Source organism: Eptatretus burgeri, chromosome 12 (assembly GCF_056783735.1).
Source record: "Eptatretus burgeri isolate ZD-2024b chromosome 12, Ebu_testis_v1, whole genome shotgun sequence".
Classification (NCBI taxonomy): Eukaryota; Metazoa; Chordata; class Myxini; order Myxiniformes; family Myxinidae; genus Eptatretus; species Eptatretus burgeri.
Genome location: NC_140972.1, coordinates 44900176 through 44925856, shown reverse-complemented (window position 1 = coordinate 44925856; position 25681 = coordinate 44900176). Strand labels below are relative to the sequence as shown.

Genomic DNA, 25681 nt, shown 5'->3' with positions numbered 1-25681 from the left:
TCATTGTCATGTCACATTCTGACTTTGATGGGGTTGTTTTTATTCTCTCTTTCTTTTTAGATTAGCCGAATAAACAAGCTCATTCCTAAATGAGCCTCAACTTTGGATTCCAAAAACATGGAGTCTGTAAAACTAATCCCTGTGACAAGATAACATTTATAATTGAGCAACACTATTTCATTCCAGTAACAAAGACCTTTGCCCTCTCATGTTTGTAGATCTGTCACCGACAGATACCAGGAACTTATCAATGTTGTTCTGCCTCTTCTTCTCCTGCCTCACCCATAAACAGCACATGGCCGCGAGTAGCATCATTGCTTGGGAACACAGCTGTGCCAATGTTTAGAGAGGAATTTCAAGCACCAATCATAATCACTTCATTACCTCTACCACCGAAGGTGGATGGAGGTTATGTTTTCACCCCTGTCTGTTTGCGAGCAAGATATCTCAAAAAGTTATGGACAATTTCAGACGAAACTTGTTGGACAGGTTGGGTGTGTGATAAAGACAAACTGATTCGATTCTGGTTAAGATCCAGATCCCGATTCAATATTTTTTCATTCTAGAAGTAGTTCTTCACCATTAAGAGATAGGGCCAAAAACGATATATAGCATGATATTTTAAAAAGTGGTGGACAGGTGAAGACAAAACTTAGTGCACGAGTTGGGTAAGTAACAAAAACGAGCCAAATAGATTTTGGTTTAGGTCAAGAAGCAGATCTGGCCAAATCAGTGGAACACAAAAAGGTAAACTGTTCAGCCTGGTGGAGGGTATGCGCTCTACTGAGTGCCGTTCTAATTTCAATATTGCAAAGTACAAAAGTAAACATTTCAAAAGGTTACTAGGTACTTTTGGATAACCCTGGAGAAAGTGAAGATAGATCATCAACCAGTACAGAAATATTAATCTTTAAATACTCGAAGAAACAGCCAGCTTGTATTATTATTATAAGTAGACTAGGATATTGCCGTCTAGGTTGCAGTTTCCAGAAATGTGCAAATATAATATGGGAAAAACCAAAATTTTGTAATATTTTAGACTTCATTCCAACACTGAAGGTGGCAGTGGAGTCCAATTAGTCCTAAACAGAGCATGGGGGTACACACGATGTCATAAAAGCTTCTTTGGCTAGAATTAATCCAGGACAGGTCACCACTCCAACATGGAAGTGCACAAATTTTCAGCAGAACAGTCATGGAAATCAAACCCACACCAGTGAGGGGAATGCAACAAGGCGTTTCTCAATCCACTGCTAGACTGCTCTCAACACTTGAGAGAGACATCAATGTACTCCTTTTGCTCCAATTTGTCACCTATGTGTCATTGCCATTGTCAACATGCCTGTGGTGAGACATTTTTCAAACCATGACATGGACAGGAGTAAATACTTCCTGGCATAACAGGTAAGTCCAGCATTTTCACAACGTTATGCAGGGCTGTCTCCACTATCACAAGTAATGTTCAACCAATAGAGCGACCAAAGACTTTTCAGTTCAACATATTGACTGGTTTAAAGTCTAAACCACATCCAAGTTCATATTTTGAAAGATACATTTTTGGGGGCAGAACAATAAATTATAATAAGCATACAATTCCATTGAAATTAAATGATGATTTTAAGTCGTATTAAAATAATTACAGAAGTTATACAGCGCCATTGATGATGTCTTAAACACCACCTTATGTAACATGTCCGAGTACTGCTGAACGGAATGGTTTTGAAAGTGGCAAAAAGGCGATTTGTGTTCTCCAGTGTTGAAGTATATAATTCAATTGAAATAAAATAAAGATGTTAACAGTCGTAGAAAGAAAAAAAAAGCCGGAAGTTTAGATGCCAATGTCATATACACCATGTTACATTAATTCTTTGTGCTTGTTGTACGTGTCCTTTATGACATCCTTAAAAACAGTAAGTTTCCTGTTTGGAATAATTTTCAATTTTATTTGACTGCCAAACAGGCAGACGGAATAAAAAATAATAGATTATCTCGCTCTCCCTGAGCATGTGCGATCGGGACAAATTCAGAGCCAAAGTCCTGATAAACTACAGGTTTGTTTTCCAGTTCATGTTTAAAATATAGCATTGAATTGAAATTAGGTTGTTCCTCGATCATCTGATGGAAGAACATTAAACTGGAGGACCTCTCTGCCAGCAATGGTTGTTGGTAGACGTTAAGGGTGAAGTCTTTCGTCAAAATATTGCACGACGTCTTTCATGAAGAGGCAACAAGTTACAAATTCCTGTTGCCTGCAGTTGAATCTCCCATATAAGAGCGACGATACATCCAGGATCGGTTCTCGCCTCAAAATGTTCTCGATTAGTCATGCTAGATAATTTTTCTGTATTCGTATTCCATATTGGGGCTGGCAAGATGTCGTAGACCTACAGATACACACACACACATCTCTAGGCTGATTAGCCCGTGTTTAAATCTCGACCCAGCTATGAACTGTCATCCTAGTGTTTTTCATCCCTTGGGTGGTCGTTAAACTGGACATGGCGTCTGCCGACATTAGATGGTGAACGGTAAAGATCCCACGTTGTCCTTTGCAAAGAGTAGACAGGCGAATCGCCAGCACCATGGCCAAATATTAAAATTGTCCTGTGCCTTCACAAGCCCGAGATATGACCTTCCATCACCTTTGAAAAGCACCCAAACCAGATACAGCGTCTTCCTTAGGGAACATCTGGCTCTCATGTAACATTTGCTTGGTACAGCTGGCTCTCATGTAAATAATAGCTGGCACAAGTTTTGTGTATTTTCACGTCGTGAGGTTGTCCTTTCTCGAAGAGTTGCTAATGATGCCCAGCATTGCCTTTCCGATTGCACACGTCCATTTAATAAATCACCAAACATACCATGTTGACAGCAGTCACTCCCGCAAGGTTCACAGTCCATTCACTGGCAGTGATGGTCGACGGTTTTGGTAGCATACATCCGTCCACAGTTCTCCGGAGCTTGCACCGGTCCACGGCGTCAGGAGTTTGCAGTATGGGTAGCTGTAGGGTCTCAGCCCTGTTGGTAAACTGGGAACGTTCTCAAACTCTTTCATTATGCTCAGGTAAACCACTTTCTCCCAGGTATTTGAAAAAGCCTTTTCAAGCGCTTTTTGGAGCTCAGTGAGCCATAGTAGCGAATGAAACAGATGATAAATCACTCGCACCACACATTAGGTAGTAGATATGTGTCGGCCGAACTATCAAGCCTCAACTTACACGCACAATATATTATGTCCTGGTCACCATTGTTACCATGGGATTGTGCACATGTGCACCGATGCAACGTGGGGCCATCACGTCATTTCAAAAGTCCTGTTATATTATCAAGGTAAATACGCAACAACTATGAGCTATCCATCAAGGAAGAATAGACTGCAGTTGAATCCAGAAGGTGCATTTCAATGATGCCTGAACTGCAGTTGAATCCAGAAGGTCCATTTCAATATCATCATCCACATCTTGCTAGTTACATATTTGATCAATACTATAAAAGGAGTTGTCCATGCATGCTTCCGTCGCATGAGTTCCACCCACTGGTTGGAAGGTTCGCCTGACTCCACTCACAATTTATATACGATGGCTGCCAATTTATGAATCCTTTAGAACTATATAATTTACCCTTTAGAACCCTTTCTCCCAAGCAGCGCTTTTATTGCGGAGGTTTGCGGAAGTCCTTGCCATTATTTTTTTTCTTCAAATTGTGAGTTGAACTTGGTGACTGTGACGGGGTTCCATGAAGTCGGTGATCGCAAGATAGGGGAGCAGAAAGTGTTCAATAATTCGCCATTTCGATGTGGGAATGCCCGTTTGCTTTTATCAGCGGGTGGTGGGTGAGAGTAAAGACCGGCCAACTTTGGAAAGGGAAGGTTGAGGACTTTCGGTTGGGGGTGGAGGGTGAGGATTTGAAGGTTTGAGTGAGGGGAGGGGATCAATTCCGTCGGATTGGCAGGAGAAGGGTGAGGACTTGGGGTTGGGGCGGGAGGAAAGAGCAAAGATGGGAGAGAGTTGGGAGGAGGAGGCTGAGGCTTTTTTGTTGAAGTGTCACAAATGCATGTGTAAGTTTAATCACAGCAAAATTGTGTATGTGTGTGGGGGGTAGGGGGGTGAAGGGTGAAAGGGGGGTGGTGTCACCCTACGGGTAATGTGCTAGTTCCTTACATAAAAGCAGAACTAGAAACCAATGGATATAGATTTCAATATCAAGGCCACATCAAAATGAAAGGTCCAAAGAAAACAAAACAAACAAATTAAATCATGACCATACAAAGAAAATATCAAAATTTTAATTGTGTATTTTATGCCTAAATGTCCTCCAGAAAATAAGGAAAATAAATCTTTTTAAATCCTGGTGACATGGCACACCACACTCAGGCTTCAATGTTAACGATACCAACGAGGTTTATGTGACATTGCAGACACATGCTGACACAACTGGCAGGGGCTTGCCAGAAATGGAGAAGGAAGACGTCCAAAGTAGCAACAGATGGCATCAGCTCACACACACAGCATGGGTAGACAGTGCGATAAAGCAAAATTAGGGGAAAACAACAGCACGAACAACTAATTTGGAATGTACGCAATAAGTGCTTAATCAGCAAGTGGTCGTAGTTCATGAAATGATCATCATTTGCATTACAGGGTCAAAATATTCAATTTTTCAGTTTTCTCTGTGTTGATAGACATCACCAAGCAGCATGCACTTGTGTGAAAAAAAATTAGCAAAAACCACTAATTAACGGCGAATATGGTATTTTTAATTATGAACTTCAATAGATAATAATGCATTACAAGGAAAACACATTTTCGCGTTTATCTCAAATTCACCCTTTCTGAGTAAATTGGATGTGGATCAGTTATCCTTTGGCCGTTTTGGACAATTCAACTGCCAAATTAATCCTGAGAATCTGCTAGATACATAACTATGTAAAGATATTTACTAGATCTCTTTTAGGAGTTTGTACTTATTGGTCAGGGTTTGCTGAATAATAACAAGTTGAATAATAAATTTTGCATCATGCAACAGCAAGTCCCAAGTGTTACTCACCTAAAAAAAAAAATAACAAAATAGATTAGATTAAAGCTTATTGATTGAAATAAATTCAGTTTATTCCAAATTTGACTCACCACATCCACCGCCTCCGCCTCCGCCTGTTTACGCCACCCCTGACTTGTATCACTTATTTGCCTGTTACACAAAAACTATTGCATATTTTTTATTTCTGTTTTTTTCCACATTAAACTAGGCAAAATTACCTTTCTTCTCATACAAAGATAACTAGATATCTGTGGTTTTTCTGGTCTGTAGTCAAAGTGGAAAGTGAATGTTTTGAAAAACATGTAACAACTCCGCCTTTTTAGGGTGACCAGTTCATGAACTACGACCAAGTACACGTAAAAATGGACGAGGATCTGAGCCACAAGGAGGGGATGCTAAAACCTGGTTAATCAAAGCAACCAAGTGGAAAACCCAGCTGCAGGTTAATATGAGTAGTCATTTGAGCTCATGGCTATTACAATGTGGGATCTCAATAAATCAGACTACGGTTACTTGCACTTGTAAACTCACAGATGTCAAGTCACTCCAATCTCTAGCTTACATCTTTATGGTACACTACAATCCACATCATGCAACCCACATCTTTATGGCACACTACAATCCACATCTTTATGGTACACTACAAATCAACATCATACAATCCACTGCAATCCACACCTTTATGGTACACTACAATCCATATCATACAATCCACATCTTTATGGTACACTACAGTCCACATCATACAATCCACATCTTTATGGTACACTACAGTCCACATCATACAATCCACATCTTTATGGTACACTACAATCAACCTCTTTATGGTAAACTACAATCCACATCATACAATCCACACCTTTATGGTACACTACAATCCACATCATGCAACCCACATCTTTATGGTATACTACAATCCACATCTTTATGGTACACTACAATCCACATCATACAATCCACGACAATCCACACCTTTATGGTACACTACAATCCACATCTTTATGGTATACTACAATCCACATCATACAATACAATACAATCCACATCATACAATCCACATCATACAATCCACTACAATCCACATCATAAAACCCACATCTTTATGGTACACTACAATCCACATCATACAACCCACATCTTTATGGTATACTACAATCCACATCTTTATGGTACACTACAATCCACATCATACAATCCACACCTTTATGGTACACTACAATCCACATCTTTATGGTATACTACAATCCACATCATACAATACAATACAATCCACATCATACAATCCACATCATACAACCCACTACAATCCACATCATAAAACCCACATCTTTATGGTACACTACAATCCACATCATACAACCCACATCTTTATGGTACACTACAATTCACATCATAAAATCCACATCTTTATGGTACACTACAATCCACATATTTATGGTACACTACAATCCACATCATACAATCCACATGTTTATGGTACACTACAATTCACATCATACAATCCAAATGTTTATGGTACACGACAATTCACATCATACAATCCACTACAAACCACATCTTTATGGTACACCACAATCCACATCTTTGTGGTGGGTTGCAATCCACATCTCGGCGGTGGTTTGCAATCCACATCTCGGCGGTGGTTTGCAATCCACATCTCGGCGGTGGGTTGCAATCAACATCATACCATCAACATCATACAATCCACATCTCAGCGGTGGGTTGCAATCAACATCATACAATCCACATCTCGGAAGTGGGTTGCAATCAACATCATACAATCTACATCATACAATCAACATCATAAAATCTACATCATACAATCCACATCTCGGCAGTGGGTTGCAATCAACATCATACAATCTACATCAAACAATCCACATCTCGGCGGTGGGTTGCAATCCACATCTCGGCGGTGGGTTGCAATCAACATCATGCAATCCGTGTCTCGGCGGTGGGTTGCAATCCGCGTCTCGGCGGTGGGTTGCAATCCGCGTCTCGGCGGTGGGTTGCAATCCGCGTCTCGGCGGTGGGTTGCAATCCGCGTCTCGGCGGTGGGTTGCAATCCGCGTCTCGGCGGTGGGTTGCAATCCGCGTCTCGGCGGTGGGTTGCAATCCGCGTCTCGGCGGTGGGTTGCAATCCGCGTCTCGGCGGTGGGTTGCAATCCGCGTCTCGGCGGTGGGTTGCAATCCGCGTCTCGGCGGTGGGTTGCAATCCGCGTCTCGGCGGTGGGTTGCAATCCGCGTCTCGGCGGTGGGTTGCAATCCGCGTCTCGGCGGTGGGTTGCAATCCGCGTCTCGGCGGTGGGTTGCAATCCGCGTCTCGGCGGTGGTTGCAATCCGCGTCTCGGCGGTGGGTTGCAATCCGCGTCTCGGCGGTGGGTTGCAATCCGCGTCTCGGCGGTGGGTTGCAATCCGCGTCTCGGCGGTGGGTTGCAATCCGCGTCTCGGCGGTGGGTTGCAATCCGCGTCTCGGCGGTGGGTTGCAATCCGCGTCTCGGCGGTGGGTTGCAATCCGCGTCTCGGCGGTGGGTTGCAATCCGCGTCTCGGCGGTGGGTTGCAATCCGCGTCTCGGCGGTGGGTTGCAATCCGCGTCTCGGCGGTGGGTTGCAATCCGCGTCTCGGCGGTGGGTTGCAATCCGGGTCTCGGCGGTGGGTTGCAATCCGCGCCTCGGCGGTGGGTTGCAATCCGCGCCTCGGCGGTGGGTTGCAATCCGCGCCTCGGCGGTGGGTTGCAATCCGCGCCTCGGCGGTGGGTTGCAATCAACATGTTGCAATCCACATCTCGGCGGTGGGTTGCAATCCACATCTCGGCGGTGGGTTGCAATCCACATCTCGGCGGTGGGTTGCAATCCACATCTCGGCGGTGGGTTGCAATCCACATGTTGCAATCCACATCTCGGCGGTGGGTTGCAATCCACATCTCGGCGGTGGGTTGCAATCCACATCTCGGCGGTGGGTTGCAATCCACATCTCGGCGGTGGGTTGCAATCCACATCTTGGCGGTGGGTTGCAATCAACATGTTGCAATCCACATCTCGGCGGTGGGTTGCAATCCACATCTCGGCGGTGGGTTGCAATCAACATGTTGCAATCCACATCTCGGCGGTGGGTTGCAATCCACATCTCGGCGGTGGGTTGCAATCCACATCTCGGTGGGTTGCAATCCACATCTCGGCGGTGAGTTGCAATCCACATCTCGGCGGTGGGTTGCAATCCACATCTCGGCGGTGGGTTGCAATCCACATCTCGGCGGTGGGTTGCAATCAACATGTTGCAATCCACATCTCGGCGGTGGGTTGCAATCCACATCTCGGCGGTGGGTTGCAATCAACATGTTGCAATCCACATCTCGGCGGTGGGTTGCAATCCACATCTCGGCGGTGGGTTGCAATCAACATGTTGCAATCCACATCTCGGCGGTGGGTTGCAATCCACATCTTTATGGTGCATTCACTATGCCAGACAGACACACAGACACACAGACACACAGACACACAGACACACAGACACACAGACACACAGACACACAGACACACAGACACACAGACACACAGACACACACACACTTCTACTCCGAATGAAAACAATGTGGAATTTCATTTTCAAACTTCAGTTCATTAAATATAAACATGGGGTCACGTGGGGAATGTACACAGTCTGAGGAGCCTTATCCGTGACCACAGTGAATGGTCCGTTCAGCAATCATGGGCCTGACAAGGTCGGACCACAGACTCTCCGAAGCTGTGGTAACCGAATAACCAGGCGGTAATCCAGTTTCCAAATCTCCATAACCTTCACCGTACTCGGTACTTACAGTAATCCACAACACGCCATTTCCCGTTCCACACGAACCGCAATCCCGTTTTACCAATGAGCCGGAGCCGCGTCGAACACACGTAAACAAGACTTTCAAACACCCGTCCACTTTACCACACACAAACTGCGCGTCCCTTCCGCCTCACTGTTAACTGTACCCGCGTTACCGAGACTCGGAACGCCGCAATCAAGGGGAAAGATAACCGCATAACTGGGTTAACAAACAGTTTACTCACCTACATGGGAGCCGTGCTGTTTATAGAGAGCAAGGTCGTCATGAGATTGGGAAAAGTCACCTCGAAACCGCCGGTCAGAGACTCAGCCGACGTGGAGTGAGCGAAAATGAAACGGCTCCGAGCGGAAAAATAGATTGTGCATGAAGAGGAGGAACCCCAAAAATGGGAGGAGTTACAGGATGGGTGGAGCCAACTTTTTCGGGAAGCACGAAGAGGACGAGCTCACGAGAGGGGGGATGTGACGTTTTCAGTAGTTAGGGAATTTTAGTAAATTGTATTGACCATGTGTTAAAAAATTGCTTACCAAAAAATTTCTTCACTAACGTATTCATCTAGGTGTCTACTAACACCTATCAATTAGCGCAAACCCAAATCCTTGTGGAAAATTCTGACGAGCCAATCAAAGTTCGGGTGCTCAGAGGGCCTGCGCGAAAAAATAGGAAAATTAACTTTTGCCAATATTGACTTGTGGGATGTCTAACTAGGGGTTTTTGGGGGTGCTGAATTGATTCCAAACATTATTTTTGAGAAAAAAAAAAACACTCCTTGATCATATAAAATGTATTTATTGACATTTTTAACAGAACTGTGCTCAATGGAAATGTTGCTTCATCAGCTTTTACAACCTTATTCATCAAACTCCCCAGTATCTTCCTCACTCCTCTTGTCATCCAGCTGGTTTATGTTCAGGCAAGAGTTACCATGACAGATGCCACAAGCAGAAATACACTTGACTCCTTGCTTTTTACAGCAGCACCTGAGTGAGCTGCAGTCCCCCGCACAGTTGCAGCTGGCAAACGTCAGGAGGTCGTCTGGTGCAATGGGGTCTGTAGAAGGGACTGGTGCATATCCTTGCTCAGTGAGTTGCCATCCATAGTCCCGGGCATCCAACGATGGACTTTGCAGCATCAGCCAGTCTCGAGTCTGGAGGTAAGCTCAGAGAGAGTGCGGTGCTGCAGCTCCTGTTGTCGGAGGGAGTTTTTCAGGTTTTATGCTCCCAGTAGCAGCTCGCTTGCTGAAGATGTTGAATCTCAAGTCTTCCAAGTCTTTGGAAGATTTCCCATGGAACATGAGCTTGAAAAGATCACAGCCTGCTTTAATGATATCACCTTTCTCAACTCGGATGTCCATAAATACGTCCATTGCCCTCTCAGCTTCATCAGTCTTGCAGAGCTTGCTTAGCAAAGTTGGTTTGCTAAACCCAAAAATTGCAGACACTGTATCGCAGCCAGAGAAGCTGTGCAAGAAGATGAGATACCTCCGGTATATCTCTGGGAGGGCCTCCCGGATCTTTCCGACATCGTAAGATGTTTCTTTGGCTGTCGTGAAGAAGATCGGATGGTCTGCAACATGATGAATCAGCATAACCAGGACGTCTGTGTCCTCAGCCCTCACCTCGACAGGGGACTCTCTTGCCTCACCTAGAGCTGCGCGGACGATGGAGGTGTCGGCATCATCGGAGCATTGCTGTACACCGATTCCATTCCTACTAAATGTCTCAGCAAGGAGCAGAACGAGCTGGGCTTTGTTGTTCTTGTTATCGAGGAACTTTTCTCTTGCAATGATGATTTTGAGATCCAGACGAATCTGAATGTCACAGCATGCGTTCTTTGTTCGTCTCAAGTGGTCATGGTCCTTGGTGGAGCTGCCATATCCATCAAAGACCACCGTTATACCGTGCTCCACCCCTTCATCTATCCATAAGCACAGTTTCTCAAACAGCAACTGTCTCCCTTCATCAATAGGCCGTCCGACCTGAGGACAAAAATATCATTTTTCATTTAGCCAAACTTATCATTTTCATTTTAATATCATAAGTGCATTGCTATGATAATTGCCTCATGGTTTATAAACGAGTGCTCGAATGGGGTCCTGCACCGAAGATGATAAAGCGCCTCTTCTGCCACCAAGTCTATGATCCCAGACAGAGGACCGGCAACCTCACGTCCCCAGGCATCTCCTCGTTTCACAGCTGTCTCCATCAAATTCCTTTTCAGTCGGTCCTTGTAGCGATTGTCAGGCGCACGATACACCTTCCGGGCTCTGCCTGGAGGATGCCACATGTATGCATGATTAAAGTATTTGACTTTGAGTAGTAGAGTGAAGAGAAAAAAAAATTGAAAAATATACATTTGAACTTGTGCAGGACTCAGTAAACGCGCAACTTACCAGGGTTTCGTTCCAATGTTCCAATGCTGATGCCTTCATCACAGAGTATGCAAACATCACGGTAGATAATATGCACTGATGGTGTTTGGGAAGTAGAGCTGGAGCCAGGTGGGGTACTTTGCCCAGATGATATCCGGCGTTTTTTCGTCCTGCCTGAGCATCGGCCCTCCTCATCTTGTTCTATGGAAATAAAATTATTGTTTAGAAAGCAAATTTGAGATTATTATTGTCGTTTTTATTTGCAATGCTACTTCCTTTGAATGCTGAATAATAAAAAAAACTTACGATTAGCTGTTTCAGTTGCAGTGGATATACTTCTCGCACGACTGTACAACTCTGTTTTACAATCCACATGGTATCTCAACTTGCTGTCTTCACCGTTGTTCCAGTCCTCATTTAGTCTCCCGATCAACGCCGCATCGCCCACAAGCTCAGAATGTGCTAAGATCCGTGGGTGGCCTTTATTGGAGACTTTTGAGAGCGTATGCTTTTCGATCCCGGAACCACCACAGATGAAACACCTCAAGCCAGGTTCAGTCACATCCTTGTCCATACTGTCCTATAAAAAAAAAGACTTTTTTTGTAAACAACAGACAGGACATGAAATTTTGACACAAAACAGACAGAACACACATACAGTGATGTGTTTTAACATTAATAGGTCCACTCTACGTTGAATATATTCAACTTCTATTGAGTCCGGTACACAATAATTTTATAGCTAAAAGCTCTTAGCTAACGTCAGCTAACACAGAGAATTCTACTGAGCATGAGCACAAGTATAACCAACAATATAGCAGTGGTTTCAAAAATGTTGTATGCTGGTTTCAGCACAATTTGAACAATCTGAATGAATTGAGCCAAATTACCGCAAAACACAATCTGAGATATCTAAAAATGTATCATATCAATATTTTACGGCCAGGGATTCATTTTTCCTCAAATCTAATGGTTGGAATCAATTTAGCACCCCAAACAACCCCTAGGTAGACATCCCATAAGTCAATATTGGCAAAAGTTCATTTTTCCGATTTATTTCACGCAGGCCCTCTGAGCACCCGAACTTTGATTGGCTCCACAGAATTTTCCACAAGGATTTGGGTTTGCACTAATTGATAGGTGTTAGTCGACACCGAGATGAATATGTTGGTAAAGAAATTTTTTGGTAAGCAATTTTTTCACAGATGGTCAATACAATTTGCTAAAATTCCCTAACTCCAGGAAGTGATGCCAATATCGGGTTACAATCATCATCGTGAAAGGTGGAAAAGCTTGCTGCACGAAGTTGTTTTGGAGGCAAAAGTTTTTAAAAGGACTAATACGAGCAAAAGACCATGTTAATCATTGGTAATTGGTAATTTATTGCGATTGAAACTGATATTCCAAGTCGTGCACAGACCTTTTTTTTTTGGACAGGAATACAAAGTCGAGGCTCATAGAAATGCTGGAACACAGAAAGGACCTGCGGATACAACTTCATCGTGAAAGATTCCATTGGTTTTATGGGCATCGTTTCCAAGGCATCAAGAAGTGCAGGGTGTGAGGCAGGGTTGTCAGCCCGAAGGGGACAGTAGCACTCCATCGAGCTGCAGATGAAAGCCGTCATGTAAGTTGGTAAAAGTTCAGATTTGCCAAGGAAAGACCTCGCACGACAGAGGATGCTGGCTGTTAGCTTTGCGGGCCAACTTGGTTTGCCCACAAAAGACCATGGCTGATGGTAAAGCTCAAAAGTTTGAGTTACTGAACTTCTTCAAGAGTTTTTGTTTTGTTTTGTTTTTGTTTACAATGTCGAGGCTCGTTTGAGCTAACACACAGAACAAACAACAAGGGGAGCAGGAGACAAGAAGGGGGAGGGAGAAGGAAGGAAAAAAAAAACAGTGTGGAACAGGCATGAGGAGATCTGTGCAAGGGAGAGGGTTGGGGCAGGGTACACAGGGTAAACAAGATGGACACTACAGGGACTTTCAGGTACTTACACGACAGGGACTTGCAGGAAGGAAAGCAGGGAATTTGAAGGAGGTCGGTTTAGGGTGGATTAACAGAGGTAGAAAAGATCGTGACTTTGGATGGGAGAAGATAAGAGATGGTGGTAAATGGCTGTTTTGAAGACCAAGAGGGAAGTGTGGGATTGAAGAGAGTGTGGGAGTTTGTTCCAAAGGTGGGGAAAAAGAGGAAAGAAAGAGTGAAGATGAGCAGTGTTTCTTGATTTTGGTAGTTTTACCATAAGGGGGTTGCTGGCAGACCTTGAGCGCCCTGCATAAATATGGGTGGGACAGATAGCAGGCAGAGCAGGGGGGCGAGACCGGAGAAGCGATGGTTTAAGACGGACAGACCACCAACCTGCCTGTGGTGAGAGAGTGAGCGATCCGAAGACTCAGCCTCCTCTTGAGAAATACCAATGATCCGAAATGCCTTGGTTTCCACAGCGTGAAGCCGAGAAAGGTCCCAGAAAGGCGGGAGCACCAGCCCAGAGGGGAGAGCAGCACTCCATCAGGCTGTGGATTAAATCTTTGTATGTGGCCAGGAGCTCAGGTGTGCCAAGGAAGGACTTTGCACGACGGAGGATGCCCAGTCAGCGACTGGCTTTGGAAGCCAGCTTAGAAATGTGGCTTTCCCAGGAAAGATCATGGTGGAGATTGAGAATTAGAAGCATGAATGAAAGGACTTCTTCAAGAGGATTGTTGAATAGTTTCCTAAAACGGTCCTTTCACAGAGAAAGATTGAGATTGTGAGATTTGTCAGCGTTGAGAGTCATATTTGAAGTGTTCGACCAGCTCGTGATTTGATCAAGGTCTGCAGTAAGGGAATTGGCTGCTACCTCCTATCCGAAGGATGAGAGATGCCATATGGCAGAGGGTGGTCATCAGCAAAGTGATAAGCATGATTTTCCAGAGAGTAGGAAAGATATTTGATGAAAATGCAGAATAAGACTGGGTCCAATTGACACGCCTTCTTGGGGCACTCCAGCCTCGACAGGGAAAGGAGATCAAAGATTCAGGTTGAGAGGAACACACTAACTACGAGAGTGGAGAAAATCATTAAGACATAAGAGGAGGTAGCTTTGGATGCTGTAAGCACAGTTTGGAGAATAAGGTGGAATGCCAGATTGTGTCAAATGCTAAAGATGTGCCCAGACAAATCTTCCGGTTCCGGTTGATTAATCGTCACTTCCGGTTCGGGGTTTGGAGTATTGGCAGGTCTCCTTCAGAGCTCTCTGCTGTCGATCTCAAAGTCAAGTTTCCGGTCATTATCTGTCCCATTTTAACTGTTTATTTTCTTACCTACATGTTACTGTGTGTTCCTAATTCGGTTTTGTTTCAAAAATAGTGCTATTTTATGAGTTTTCGTCGACCTTGTCTTACCGAGTGCTTGAGGCCTACCCATTGTCCCCCTCGGTGTACAATCGTGTTTATTTGTATTTTCTCCCCATTACCTTCAATTTCTATCTTCCCCACTTTCCCAACGTCCCCCATCCCTCCCAACTAAACACTATTTCTTGTCTTAAATAAAAAAAAAAACTACCTTTCTTCTTGCACACTCACAAGTCTCGATTCTTCTTCTTCTTCTTCTTCTTCTTCTTCTTCTTCTTCAACCTCCTCTTCTTCTTCTTAAACCTCCTCTTCTTCTTCTTAATCCTCTTCTTCTTCCTCCAGCGGCACACCATCTTTATTCGACTGAGCTGACCCTCTCTCGCCATTACCTTCACGATTTCTTACGATCTACAACCTTCCATTCCCGAATCTTACCTGTTCTTCAAAAATACATCAAAAATAATAATCTTCCTTGTATCCTTTTGATCGCTACACCTCTTGTAAACACGTGTCTCTCTCTACTCTTCCTGGTACTTTTTATCGACCCAGCAGCTTCACACTGTGTTTACCGTCCAAATTCACCACACACTTCCACGATTTTACTTCAACCTTCCCTTTTCCAAATGTTATGCAATCCTTATTTTAAAATTAATAATTTCATTTTTGACGATACACCTCCCATAGCCAAGTGCTTCTCCTGTAACCACGTGATCTGTTTAGACCTCCTGCGTTTATCGATCCTATTTCACCATTCACCTCACGATTTTTTCTCCAACACTTCCATGACCTAATCTGATGAAAACTCTCTCAAACAATAACAATAACAATAATAATAATAATAATAATAATAATAATAAAAAACGATCTCTTATAATGCTTCATCTTCCTCTTTTACACATGTGGTACTCTTTGCTGTATCATAATGCACTACTCTTCTTCTTTCAACAGACTGCTCTCAATTCGACCTTTCCTTCATACCTTGCCTAAAAAATACAACTGTTACAGCGTTTCTTCTCTCCATTCTCTGAACTTGCCTTTATTGCATCCATCAAAAAACGTGTTTAATCGCATCTCTGACCTAAAACTTTTTTAAACCCCAGTTTGCTATGAATGTTCGCTTTCCATCAACCATTCTTATTTTTCCAATTTCAGTGCCAACTCACCCCTCTCACCCCTCACTCTCAAGGCAACCATCACACTCTTCTCCCTCCAAGCCTCCTTCTCACCTCTCTCAAAAACTCCCCCTCACCTTTCTCCCACCATTCATCCCCCTCACTCATCCTTCTCAAAGTTGCCCCCCCCCTCGCATCCACAAAGCTGCCTCCTTCCACTGCCCTCTCACCTCCAGCTCTTCACTCCACCTCCTCAAATCCTCAACTGCCTTGTTCCCCCTCTCGTGTCCCCCCTCACCCCCAGCACCACAGAGCCTTTTCTCTTGCTCATCCAGCCCCTCCTCAAGATATTCTGCAACCCCCCACACTCTTTCAACAACCCTCCTTACCTCCCCCTCATCCCTTGTCCTACCCTCCCCTCCCCTCCCACCCCCTCCACCCAAAGCATCCTCCCCTCCCTCTTCATTAACAGTGTGGACCTCAAATATCCGGGGCCTTCCCTCAAACCTTTCAGATCTTTCCATACAGGTTGCCACTGACAAACCAGACATAGTCTGCCTCTCAGAAACTTTCCTCCCCCAAGACGTGTCTGACTCCCAAGTATCTCTCCCTGGTTACTCCCTCCTCCGGTTTGACAGACGTGAGCCTCTTCCTGGTGGTGGAGTTGCTCTCTTCATCAAAGACTCTATTCCTCACTCTCCATGCACTGCCCTCACTCCCCCACACCCCCAGGAATACCTCTGGCTACGGCTTCCCCTCCACTCCCACCTCATGTTTATATGTGTACTGTACCGTCCACCTAACACTGATGATGAATCAAGGTCCAAAATTCTCCACCTATGACGTCGGAAGTCACATGGTTTGGCAGCTGTGATTTTTTTTGAAGAAGAAACCTTTAAAAACCCTCTTCTCGATTGGAAACTTCACCCATATGTTCCCCAAGACTTGGAGATACCAGGGTGTTCCTGAATAATGAATAGGTCACATGGTCTGACAGTCATATTGGATTGAACGAAAATCTTTTTAAAATTATTTCTCTTGAACCGCTTCATCTATCAATGTGAAATTTCACAATTATGATCTGGTCGTCATGGGGAATATCTGTTTGAAACTTCAACCTGATTGGACGCATGGTCTGGCAGCCATAAATATTATTTAATGCTTTGAATCTTGGTTGAGGGATTTAAATTAAACTTGGTACAATTATCTGTCATAATGTAATAATGTGGCCAGAGGTATATCTGGTGTCGTCGCAACGTGAAAGAGTGCCTTCTAGTTGAGAGATGAATTGAATGTATGTATTGTATGAATAATTTTTTTTTAAACATAACAAACTAGAACGGGCACTCAGTAGAGCGCATACCTTCGCCAACGCTACATTTTGCCTCCCCCCCCCCCAGAAACCGTTGATTGTGAAGGTATTTAATCCCATACCACATCTGCCATCTCATGGCTTAAAAACATTAAATTTCCTGCTGTTTGACACTGATTCACGTACATTGTACAATTTCTGTATGAACTCCCTGACCTTTTTGGGTGTCGGTGTCAAGTCAATCTGATGACAACTGGTCACATTATAAGAAATCAAATATTACACATCACAGGATAGGGAATTGAATTCCAAACATTTTGAATCTACGTACATGCAAATTGTATAAGAATTGACCGCGTTATGATAATAAAGGTCGCTGACCCCCCTGACCTTTGACCCAAAACGCTAACAAAGGTAATGACGTCATTGTGTCATATCATACATCAAAACATTGGGCATTGAATTCACAATATTTTGGCATTGGTTGCATGCAAATTGGATAAAAATCGACCACACTATGGCAAAATGACGATTTTGACCTTTTCATGACCTCGACCTTGACCTTTGTACTCTTAATTTTGTAATTGGTATTAGAGTGTGGGGAACAGAACAGTCAACATTTTGGTGTTGGTTTCATGCAAATCGGATAAGAATTGACCGTGTTATGACTAAAACCGCACATTTTGCAATGTCGTGACCCCCCTGACCTTTGACTCCCAACCGCGAATAAGGGTTATTACGTCATTGTGTCATGTCACATATCACAAGATGGGGCATTGAATTCTGAACATTTTGGCATTAGTTGCATGCAAATTGGATACAAATTGACCGCGCTATGGTAAAAAGACGATTTTGACCTTTTCATGACCTTGACCTTGACCTTTGACTCGATCGGTCCCAAAATATAATCAAATGGTCCTCGGATAATAACCAATCATCCCACCAAATTTGCTGTGATTCAGTTCAATACTTTTGGAGTTATGTGAATAACAAACAAACAAACAAACAAACACATATTCACAAATAAATGAATAAATACACAGCGATCAAAACATAACCTTCGCAACAAAGTTTGCGAAGGTAACTAGAGGGGGAGCACTCGGTAGCGTGCAAAACCTCCGCCGCCAATACTGCTAGGTCACTCAAGTGAACCTGATATCCTATTCATTCAATTTGACGCCAACAGTGCTCACAGAGTTATTGTTTGCAACTTTCCCTTTTACTTTTAACTTTTACATACTCAATTCATTCGTCAAAACTAGATTCCTTGAGACAGAAATTGATTTTATGTGGGTATATCCACCTGAAGTTCCAAAATCAGCCGCAATTATAATTCTGGCATGTTTTTGTTGGAAATCACTTATATATATATATATATAACATGTAGAAATGCAAAAAAAAAATTCGAAATTTTGTTGAAAAAAAAGTTGCAAAATGTTTTTTTCTCTAACAATTTTTTTTTGGAGGGGGGGGGGTGGAAATCACTTAAAACATGTAGAAATGCAAAAAAAAAATTCGAAATTTTGTTGAAAAAAAAGTTGCAAATTTTTTTTTTCTCTAACAATTTTTTTTGGGGGGGGGGCGGGGGGTTGGAAATCACTTAAAACATGTAGAAATTCAAAAAAAAAATTCAAATATTTTTTTAAAATGGCCGTCATATTGGATTTTGGACCAAGTCCAAAATCGAATGGCATGATCCTTGGACCATACCTAACCCCCACACCAGGTTTCGTCGAAATCCGTCGAGGAGTTTTTCCGTAATACTGTTCACAAACAAACAAACAAACAGAAAGGGGTGAAAACAGTAACCTCCGATCTTCGATGGCGGAGGTTAACTGGAACGGTACTTGATAGAGTGCATTACCTCCACGAGGCTGAACAGTTTACCTCATTGATTTTGTATCCCACCAATAGGCCGGATCTGAATCTGCACCTGAACCAAAATCGAATCGGCTTGTTGTTGTCACCTAACTAACTCGACCAATTAGTTTTGTCATAATACGTCCACAACATTTTGAAATATCATGCGATTTAAGGTTTTTGGCTCCATCTCGAAATGGTGAAGAATCACTTAAAAAAACATGAAAATTCTCCTATCTGGATCCAGATTTGGATCTTCACCACAACCGAATCGATTCGTCCTTGTCACACACCCAACTTGTTCACCAAGTTTCGTCCAAATCTGTCAATTTCGAGATATCCTGTTCACAGACAAACAGACAGACGAGGATGAAAACCTAACCTCCGTCCACGTTCGATGGCACCGTTGCGGACGTAATAAATAGAAGAAAAAAACGACCTCAGTCATGAAGCCAATAAATTGAGCAAAATAAAGATTTACAAATCTTTCAGAATGCTGCACAGATATTTTGGGAATAATGTTTTGGATTTACATTTGGAAAAGAAGAAGAAACGTTTATAGGGGAGTGGGGACCCTCTTGCTCATCCCACGCGTGAAGTCCATCCCGGTGATACTCATTTAGCTTTCACAAACGGACCACCTCTCAAACTGACTTTGCTCAGTTTTAACCTCAGCAGAACAATCCTTGAAGGTGGAACTGTCAAGTGTCACCACGTAGTTGTAGCACTGACATCATTATCTTTTTTGGTCAGTCTTCAATGAGTGACTGTCATGACCTTACTCAGCACAATGCACTTTGATGTTTGATGAAACATCATTTGCTTTCTAATACAGGGATGTGTTCAGTTACTAAGTTTCTTGTAGAGCACTTGCCAAGTGGCTTAAGTACTCAAGCAAGCACTCCATTTGAAACCGTTCATAAGGAACGGCAAGCTTGGCAAGCAATACCTAGCTGCTTGGTAACTGAACACACCCCATGGAATGCACTCACTGATCTAGATGGTAACCAAAATTCCCAAGAGGATTTACAGAGACTCAGATATTCTGGGAGCTTACAGACAGCCAAAAGGAACCTAGTGTCGTCTCATGAAAAAAAGAAGTGATGTATTGCTTCAGGGTAAAGCACTGAACAGCCCAAATAATTCTCCTTTGCTCAAAGCCTGGAGAGACTCTCCATCACCCAGCACACGGCCTAAATATTTGGCAAACACGATGGGGATACAATCCAACTTGCAAATAACCAGATATTTATCTTTATCGCTACCAAATGTTGAGCAGAAACTGTAAGGTGGGCATCACTCAGGAAATGACACTGCGACCCAACTCCCCACAAAGTTGATGAAAAATCTTCCTTGTTTTTATGTATAATTTTCTTGCTTTTTTTTTTCTTCTTCTTGGCACAAAGAACCTCTTCATTCTAACTTTACATTGTGTTTTCTTTAAACATATCCAGCCCAGCGCCTCTTCCACATTATATTGACTCAGGCCTACCTTAAGCAGTTTGTCCAGCATTGCCATATATTGTTGTGGCGCCGGGGTTCGGTGGCGAGGACGACCGCAAGATGGAGCAGTTGGGCAGTCTCCCACCGAACACCGGAATTCAAGGTCGTCACTCCGGATAATTCCGAAGTCGACGGGTCGCTTAATGGACCGTGGGCGCCAATATTTTGACCGTACGGTTAGGGTCTTTTTGTCTGATTCCAATTTACCTAAGTAGCCGCGCGGTTTAGCTCCCGGGGAAACCACACCCTCGGCTGGCTTTGTCCGAACCGAGTCGCTGTTACCAACTCGGATCCGGTGTAACCAAGCGGGAATTACCAAAGCCGCGCCGAGCCAAATAACAATTTACGGCACAATCGGCCTCCCTAATTCTCAAGCGCGAACCATACTGGGTCAATGAAAGAAAACACAGACAACGAACTGGAACATTTAACAGTTATTATCCCCCACCAACCAACAAAGTTGGCGGGGGATATAGAAATGGGTTCCGTCCGTCCGTCCGTACGTCCGTCTGTCCGTCTGTCACATTTTGTTTCCGGAGCTGAACTACAAATCCCCTCAAGATATATTTACGAAATTTGGTACACATATCAAGCAAGTGGTGAACTCCTGCCTTTTGATATTTAGAGATTTCCCCCAAAAAAATTTCTGTCACTTTCCATGGAAAGAAGTTTGGTATTAAGAAATAATTGAGGTTAACCTTTGTTTCCAGAGCATAGTTGCAAAACTATTAACTATTTCTTTATGAAATTTGGTACACACATCAAGAATAAATTGAACTGGTGCCTTTTGCTACTTGTCCTCATTTACTATGGCGGGGGATATCGAAGACTTTGTCTTCAACGGATGCTAGTTTATTTACAAGGGGGAATAGGGAGGGAGACACAGAGCAGACTTAATCCAAATATGCAGGCAATGTACAGTGAGCAAAAGCACTTAACAATTTGTACTTAACAGACTGGCGCCACCACAGACACACACACCAAAAATAAATGTACCCCATCGGGTCTTTATTCGGCCCTTCAGCTCGGGAGGGAAGGCGAACTGAGGGTCAGAGTCTGGCCGGGTACCTGTCCGCCTCGTGCGGTTTCTTTGAGACAAGCGAACTAGCAAACACAGGACCAGGGACCCACCAAAAAGAAACCCAGAACAAGACACTCCACCAACGAAGCAAGGACCCCTGGAAAAGACCGCAGACCAAGACCACAGACGATGATGACTGCAGACCAAAAGACCAAAGAGCAAAGAGCCCAGACGACGACGACTACTGACGCACACCAAGAGTAATGGCAATCCCTTTCTCCTCTTACAATTCCAACCCAACTCCAGCGAACACTCAGGGGAGCCCAGCGATTCTTATCCCTCCCCCAAACGGGGTGGGTTCACAGGTCCCGTGAGGTAATCTTTGCCCTGATTGGACAGGGTTCCGTGGGGTGATGTGCTGGCCATCAGTGATTGGACAGGGGGGAACCCCCTCCTTTCCTGGGCGGAGTCGGTGTTCTGAAGTGAGGAAACCTCCGCTCACGTCGGTGGTCGAACACACGTAGGCAATGGCGTCGATGGCGCGAAGAAGTGAAGGATTGATTTGTTGGCGTTGGGTGTTGCAAAAATCTAACGACAAAGAAATTTCCCAGCGCACGGATACTTATCAACCCGTTAAACATAGGGGAGGGTCCTAACTATAAACACATACTTATCAAAATAACTAAGCTTAGGGACTGCTGTCTGTTTGTGCGCAAAAGGCTTCCAAATCCGTAACACTATAACACACAAAAAACGACAACAAACAAAAAACAAAAACATCAGCATCGAAATTAGCCATGGAAATCAATCATCACATGGTCTTTCAAATGCTGTGGACGTCTAGTGATGCGAGAAGAGTGTTGGCGTGTGCCGCCGTGTTTCTGGCGGGAAAGACTCCGGCAGCAAAACGGTCTCCTCTTGTTGAAATTCCTTACTGACTGCCTGCTACTGCCGACTGCCTTAATTCCTAAAATGGTAGTTTACTGAATGCCGCTGCCAATATGAATCTTTCTTCAGGAAATGCCGAAGCAGGGTTGTGATTACCGACGTGTCAGGAATGAAACGTGATAAGTGGTTGATCACACCCAGTGCACGCTGCAGCTCAGCCTTGGTTGTGGGCGTTGGCTTATCCGCGATTGCTTGGACTTGGTCAGCAGCGACAACGTGTCCCTTACACCTGACCTCTGATACCTTCCATTGGATCTTCTGGCAGGTAAATTTCATTCCACTAGCCCTGGCCCGGTCAAGGGGTTTCCTCGCACTCTCATCGTGCTGAGCTTCATCAGTGTCCGCGATGATCATATCGTCAGCGATAACGCGTACACCTTCAATATCTCCGAACGTACACGCATCCCTATTCTGATGTACCAAAGTTTGTTCATGACAGAAAAATCTGTCTCTAAGGGGGTTGTCCTCCAAAATATGTATTAGTTTTCTTTTCTGAAACCACACACACAATTTTGATGAAACTTGACCACAACCTTTATCACCTGTGATGAACCAAGGTTTGTTCATGGGATTAAAAAAAATCCATAGGTATTTACTTTCTTCTCCATTGTATATTTTGTGAGTCATCCATGCCTACCAGTGGTTGCCTGGTTATCTTATCCAGCCACTACCAGGTGAGCGCCCAGGGGTTTAATATCTCTGTGAGGTTCTTTGTCATCATTCCTGGAGGTCCAGCTTTCACTGGTACAACTTTGGCATTCTTCAGATTCCAGGATCTTCTCATTTCATTCTTGAGGTCTTGGTGTTTGGTCATTTTCTTGATTTCTGAATCGTTTAGTTTAAAATCACTGCTATTAACACCTCAATTAGCAATGCCTTCTTCTCCTTTTTTGTACCTATGTATGATATCTGGTCGTAACACTTTGTTTTCGATGTTCATGCTGGATGGGATCATGAGGTCGTATGTGAGCGGTAGGTACTTTCATGTTTTCAGTGATTACTTTTGGTTCATGTCCCCACAAATTTTCTGGAACTGGGACATCAAAGTTTTTGCAAATGTGCCAGCAGATTACATTATAAACTCTGTTGTGCCATTGTGTGTACAGCTGTTCTGACATGAGTTTGTTTTTGTGTGTGTGTGTGTGTGTGTGTGTGTGTGTGTGTGTGTGTGTGTGTGTGTGTGTGTGTGTGTGTGTGTGTGTGTGTGTGTGTTCGGTCATTAAGCATCACATATCATTCTCTTTACTTACCCCACCTTCACCCTTCACCTTTCTTTTCTTTTTTTTTTCATACTCCTCTCAATCTCTCACACACACCCAAACCTCGCATCCCTTCCTCCCATGGTATAGCAACGTTTGGTGAGGCAGACCTCTCCCCACCTCCCCCCTTCTGAACCTCTCCTCCTCTCCTGCCTTCTCTCTCTCCCCTCCTCTCCTGCCCCCCCTCTCTCCCCTCCTGCCTCCTCTCTCGCCCCTCCCTCTCTCCTCTTTCTCCCTCCCCTCACTCCTCTCTCAACCCCCCTCTTTAATACCCACCGTCAGCGAAGCGACGGATTGTATTTGCTGGTATATAAATAATTATATACTGGTGTCTGAAAGTCTGGATTCTGGCTTGAATGGAATGTGTGTGATGGTAATGTCCAGAACTCCTATCAAACTTCAGATCATAAAATATATTCCCCAGCCCTTTGAATTTAAGCTGACCTCCGAATGGCCGCTGCAATAAGGCTATGAGTGATCTCTCCCACGAACCCCAAAACGTCAGCATTGGTACCATTCTGTCTCGAGGATGACTAGACATTCTCATCATCTTACCCCCCCCCCCTTTTCCCCTGCATATTATATAAGAACTCAAAAAGTCCATGTATATATGGCAGAATCAGAGGAAGAGCGTGTTGCTTGCTTGTGTTATTGAGTGTCCTCTGGTTCTCCATATGTGCATATGTATTAAATAGTTCAAATGTGCAAGAGGAATTGAGTATTCTTCGACACTACTGAAGCTACTTCCACCTACAGAGGATTTGTACAGGCAACATGTAAAACACTGTGCTCTTGCTACATTCATTGATAAACATGCTCATTTTGCACAGCTGACCTTTCCACCACACCAGAACTTTGGCTGGGCTGGAGAAGATACAGGAAAATCACCCGATCCGATCTCTTCAACAACTGACCACTGGCCCGAACGGCTGGCAAAGTCACCGTCCTGCAACTGCACAACAGGTTGTACCAGCAGGAACTGTTCATGTTCTCAGAGGTGTTTCCCACTACATCGGTTGCCGATGCACCTGAACAGCCTCGAAATGTACCTGATGTCAAGACATAAATGTCGACTCAGATATTGAATGACCTGGTACATGAAAACACAATCTATGCACAGTTATATTTTGCGACCATCATAGTGATGTGTAGTGTGTTGACCTCATACAATTGCTAGTGAGAGTAAACGCCTTGTTAGAAATTTATTTTAATGTTTCATGTGTCTTTTGTACTGATCTATTACCCACATGTCAAGCCATAAATGCGGACTCATATTTTGAATGACCAGTTGTATGATAATGCAATCCATGCACAGTTAACTTTTGCAACAACCCGGGAGGTGACGATGGCTCGCGGGCATTATTGAACAATGCCACAATAGGTACAATTGAGTTAGTGGAAGCTTTTGAGGAAGCCCAACCGTAAAAACCTATCTTTTCCATCAAAATTGACTAAATCAAATCGGATTTTTTTATATGTTGTGCTTATGGACATTACGCACAACTTCTAGGAAATGAAATTGGGAGAAAAAAATCAAGAAAAAAATAAACAAATAAAAAGTTCAAGTGGGCATGGGGACGCCTCTCATACAGAAATACACAACTAGACCATGATATCTAGCTTGTGTCCAAGTTTCATCAAGATCACATTAAACGTCACGAAGCTATGCTCTGGAGAGAGTCACAAACAGACAGACAGACAGACACACAGACACAACGAAAATAGTGGTCACTGCTGGCGCCCACGAACCAATTATATTAGATTACAGCCATCATATCAGAGTACATGGGATACTAAACAGTGTTAAGGGGCACCAAAAGGTGTTAACGTTCACCAGGAGAATCTGACAAACAGAATATCGTTCAATCGAACCGACCACAAACTAGTATAAGAACACATGCTTCAGTGATGAAGTCTGTCACATTTAAAAAAAGATAAGTTTGGTATTGACTTAACATTCTTTCAAACATCTTAACGTTCACCAGCAAGCTAACGAATGGGTTTAACGTTCTTTCGAACAACTTAACGTTCACCAGCAAGCTAACGAACGGGTTTAACGTTCACCGAATGATGCAGCAGACATATTGTTGTGT

At 43.8% G+C, this 25681-nt stretch overlaps 2 protein-coding genes across 7 annotated transcripts in view; both read right to left on the bottom strand.

Annotated features, from left to right (window-relative positions):
* LOC147015523 (C-myc promoter-binding protein-like) overlaps positions 1–9251 on the bottom strand; it is a 215415-nt gene extending 206164 nt beyond the window's left edge. For 3 of the 6 annotated variants that reach the window (XR_015050358.1, XM_085850314.1, XM_085850313.1), the window contains exon 1: positions 9094–9251. The gene's annotated coding sequence lies outside the window, so the exon portion shown is untranslated. The remainder of the gene's footprint in view (positions 1–9093) is intronic. The other 3 variants (XM_085850315.1, XM_085850317.1, XM_085850316.1) reach the window with 2 other exon arrangements.
* Positions 8709–12868, bottom strand: LOC147015522 (uncharacterized). Its single transcript, XM_085849111.1, has 6 exons — positions 12725–12868; positions 11548–11821; positions 11263–11442; positions 10932–11140; positions 10515–10848; positions 8709–8782 (listed from the first exon to the last, which is right to left on the bottom strand). Exons 1-6 carry the CDS (start codon positions 12866–12868, stop codon positions 8709–8711), a joined length of 1215 nt encoding a protein of 404 aa, XP_085705237.1.
* Positions 12869–25681: the final 12813 nt, after the last annotated feature.

Coding starts and splice junctions, on each gene's coding strand:
- LOC147015522 (XM_085849111.1), bottom strand. CDS start 12,868: ATGACGGCTTTCATCTGCAGCTCGATGGAGTGCTACTGTCCCCTTCGG. Junction 11,443..11,547: donor TGCAACTGAAACAGCTAATC/GTAAGTTTTTTT, acceptor TTATTTCCATAG/AACAAGATGAGGAGGGCCGA. Junction 8,783..10,514: donor CATCGTCCGCGCAGCTCTAG/GTGAGGCAAGAG, acceptor CGGTTACCACAG/CTTCGGAGAGTCTGTGGTCC.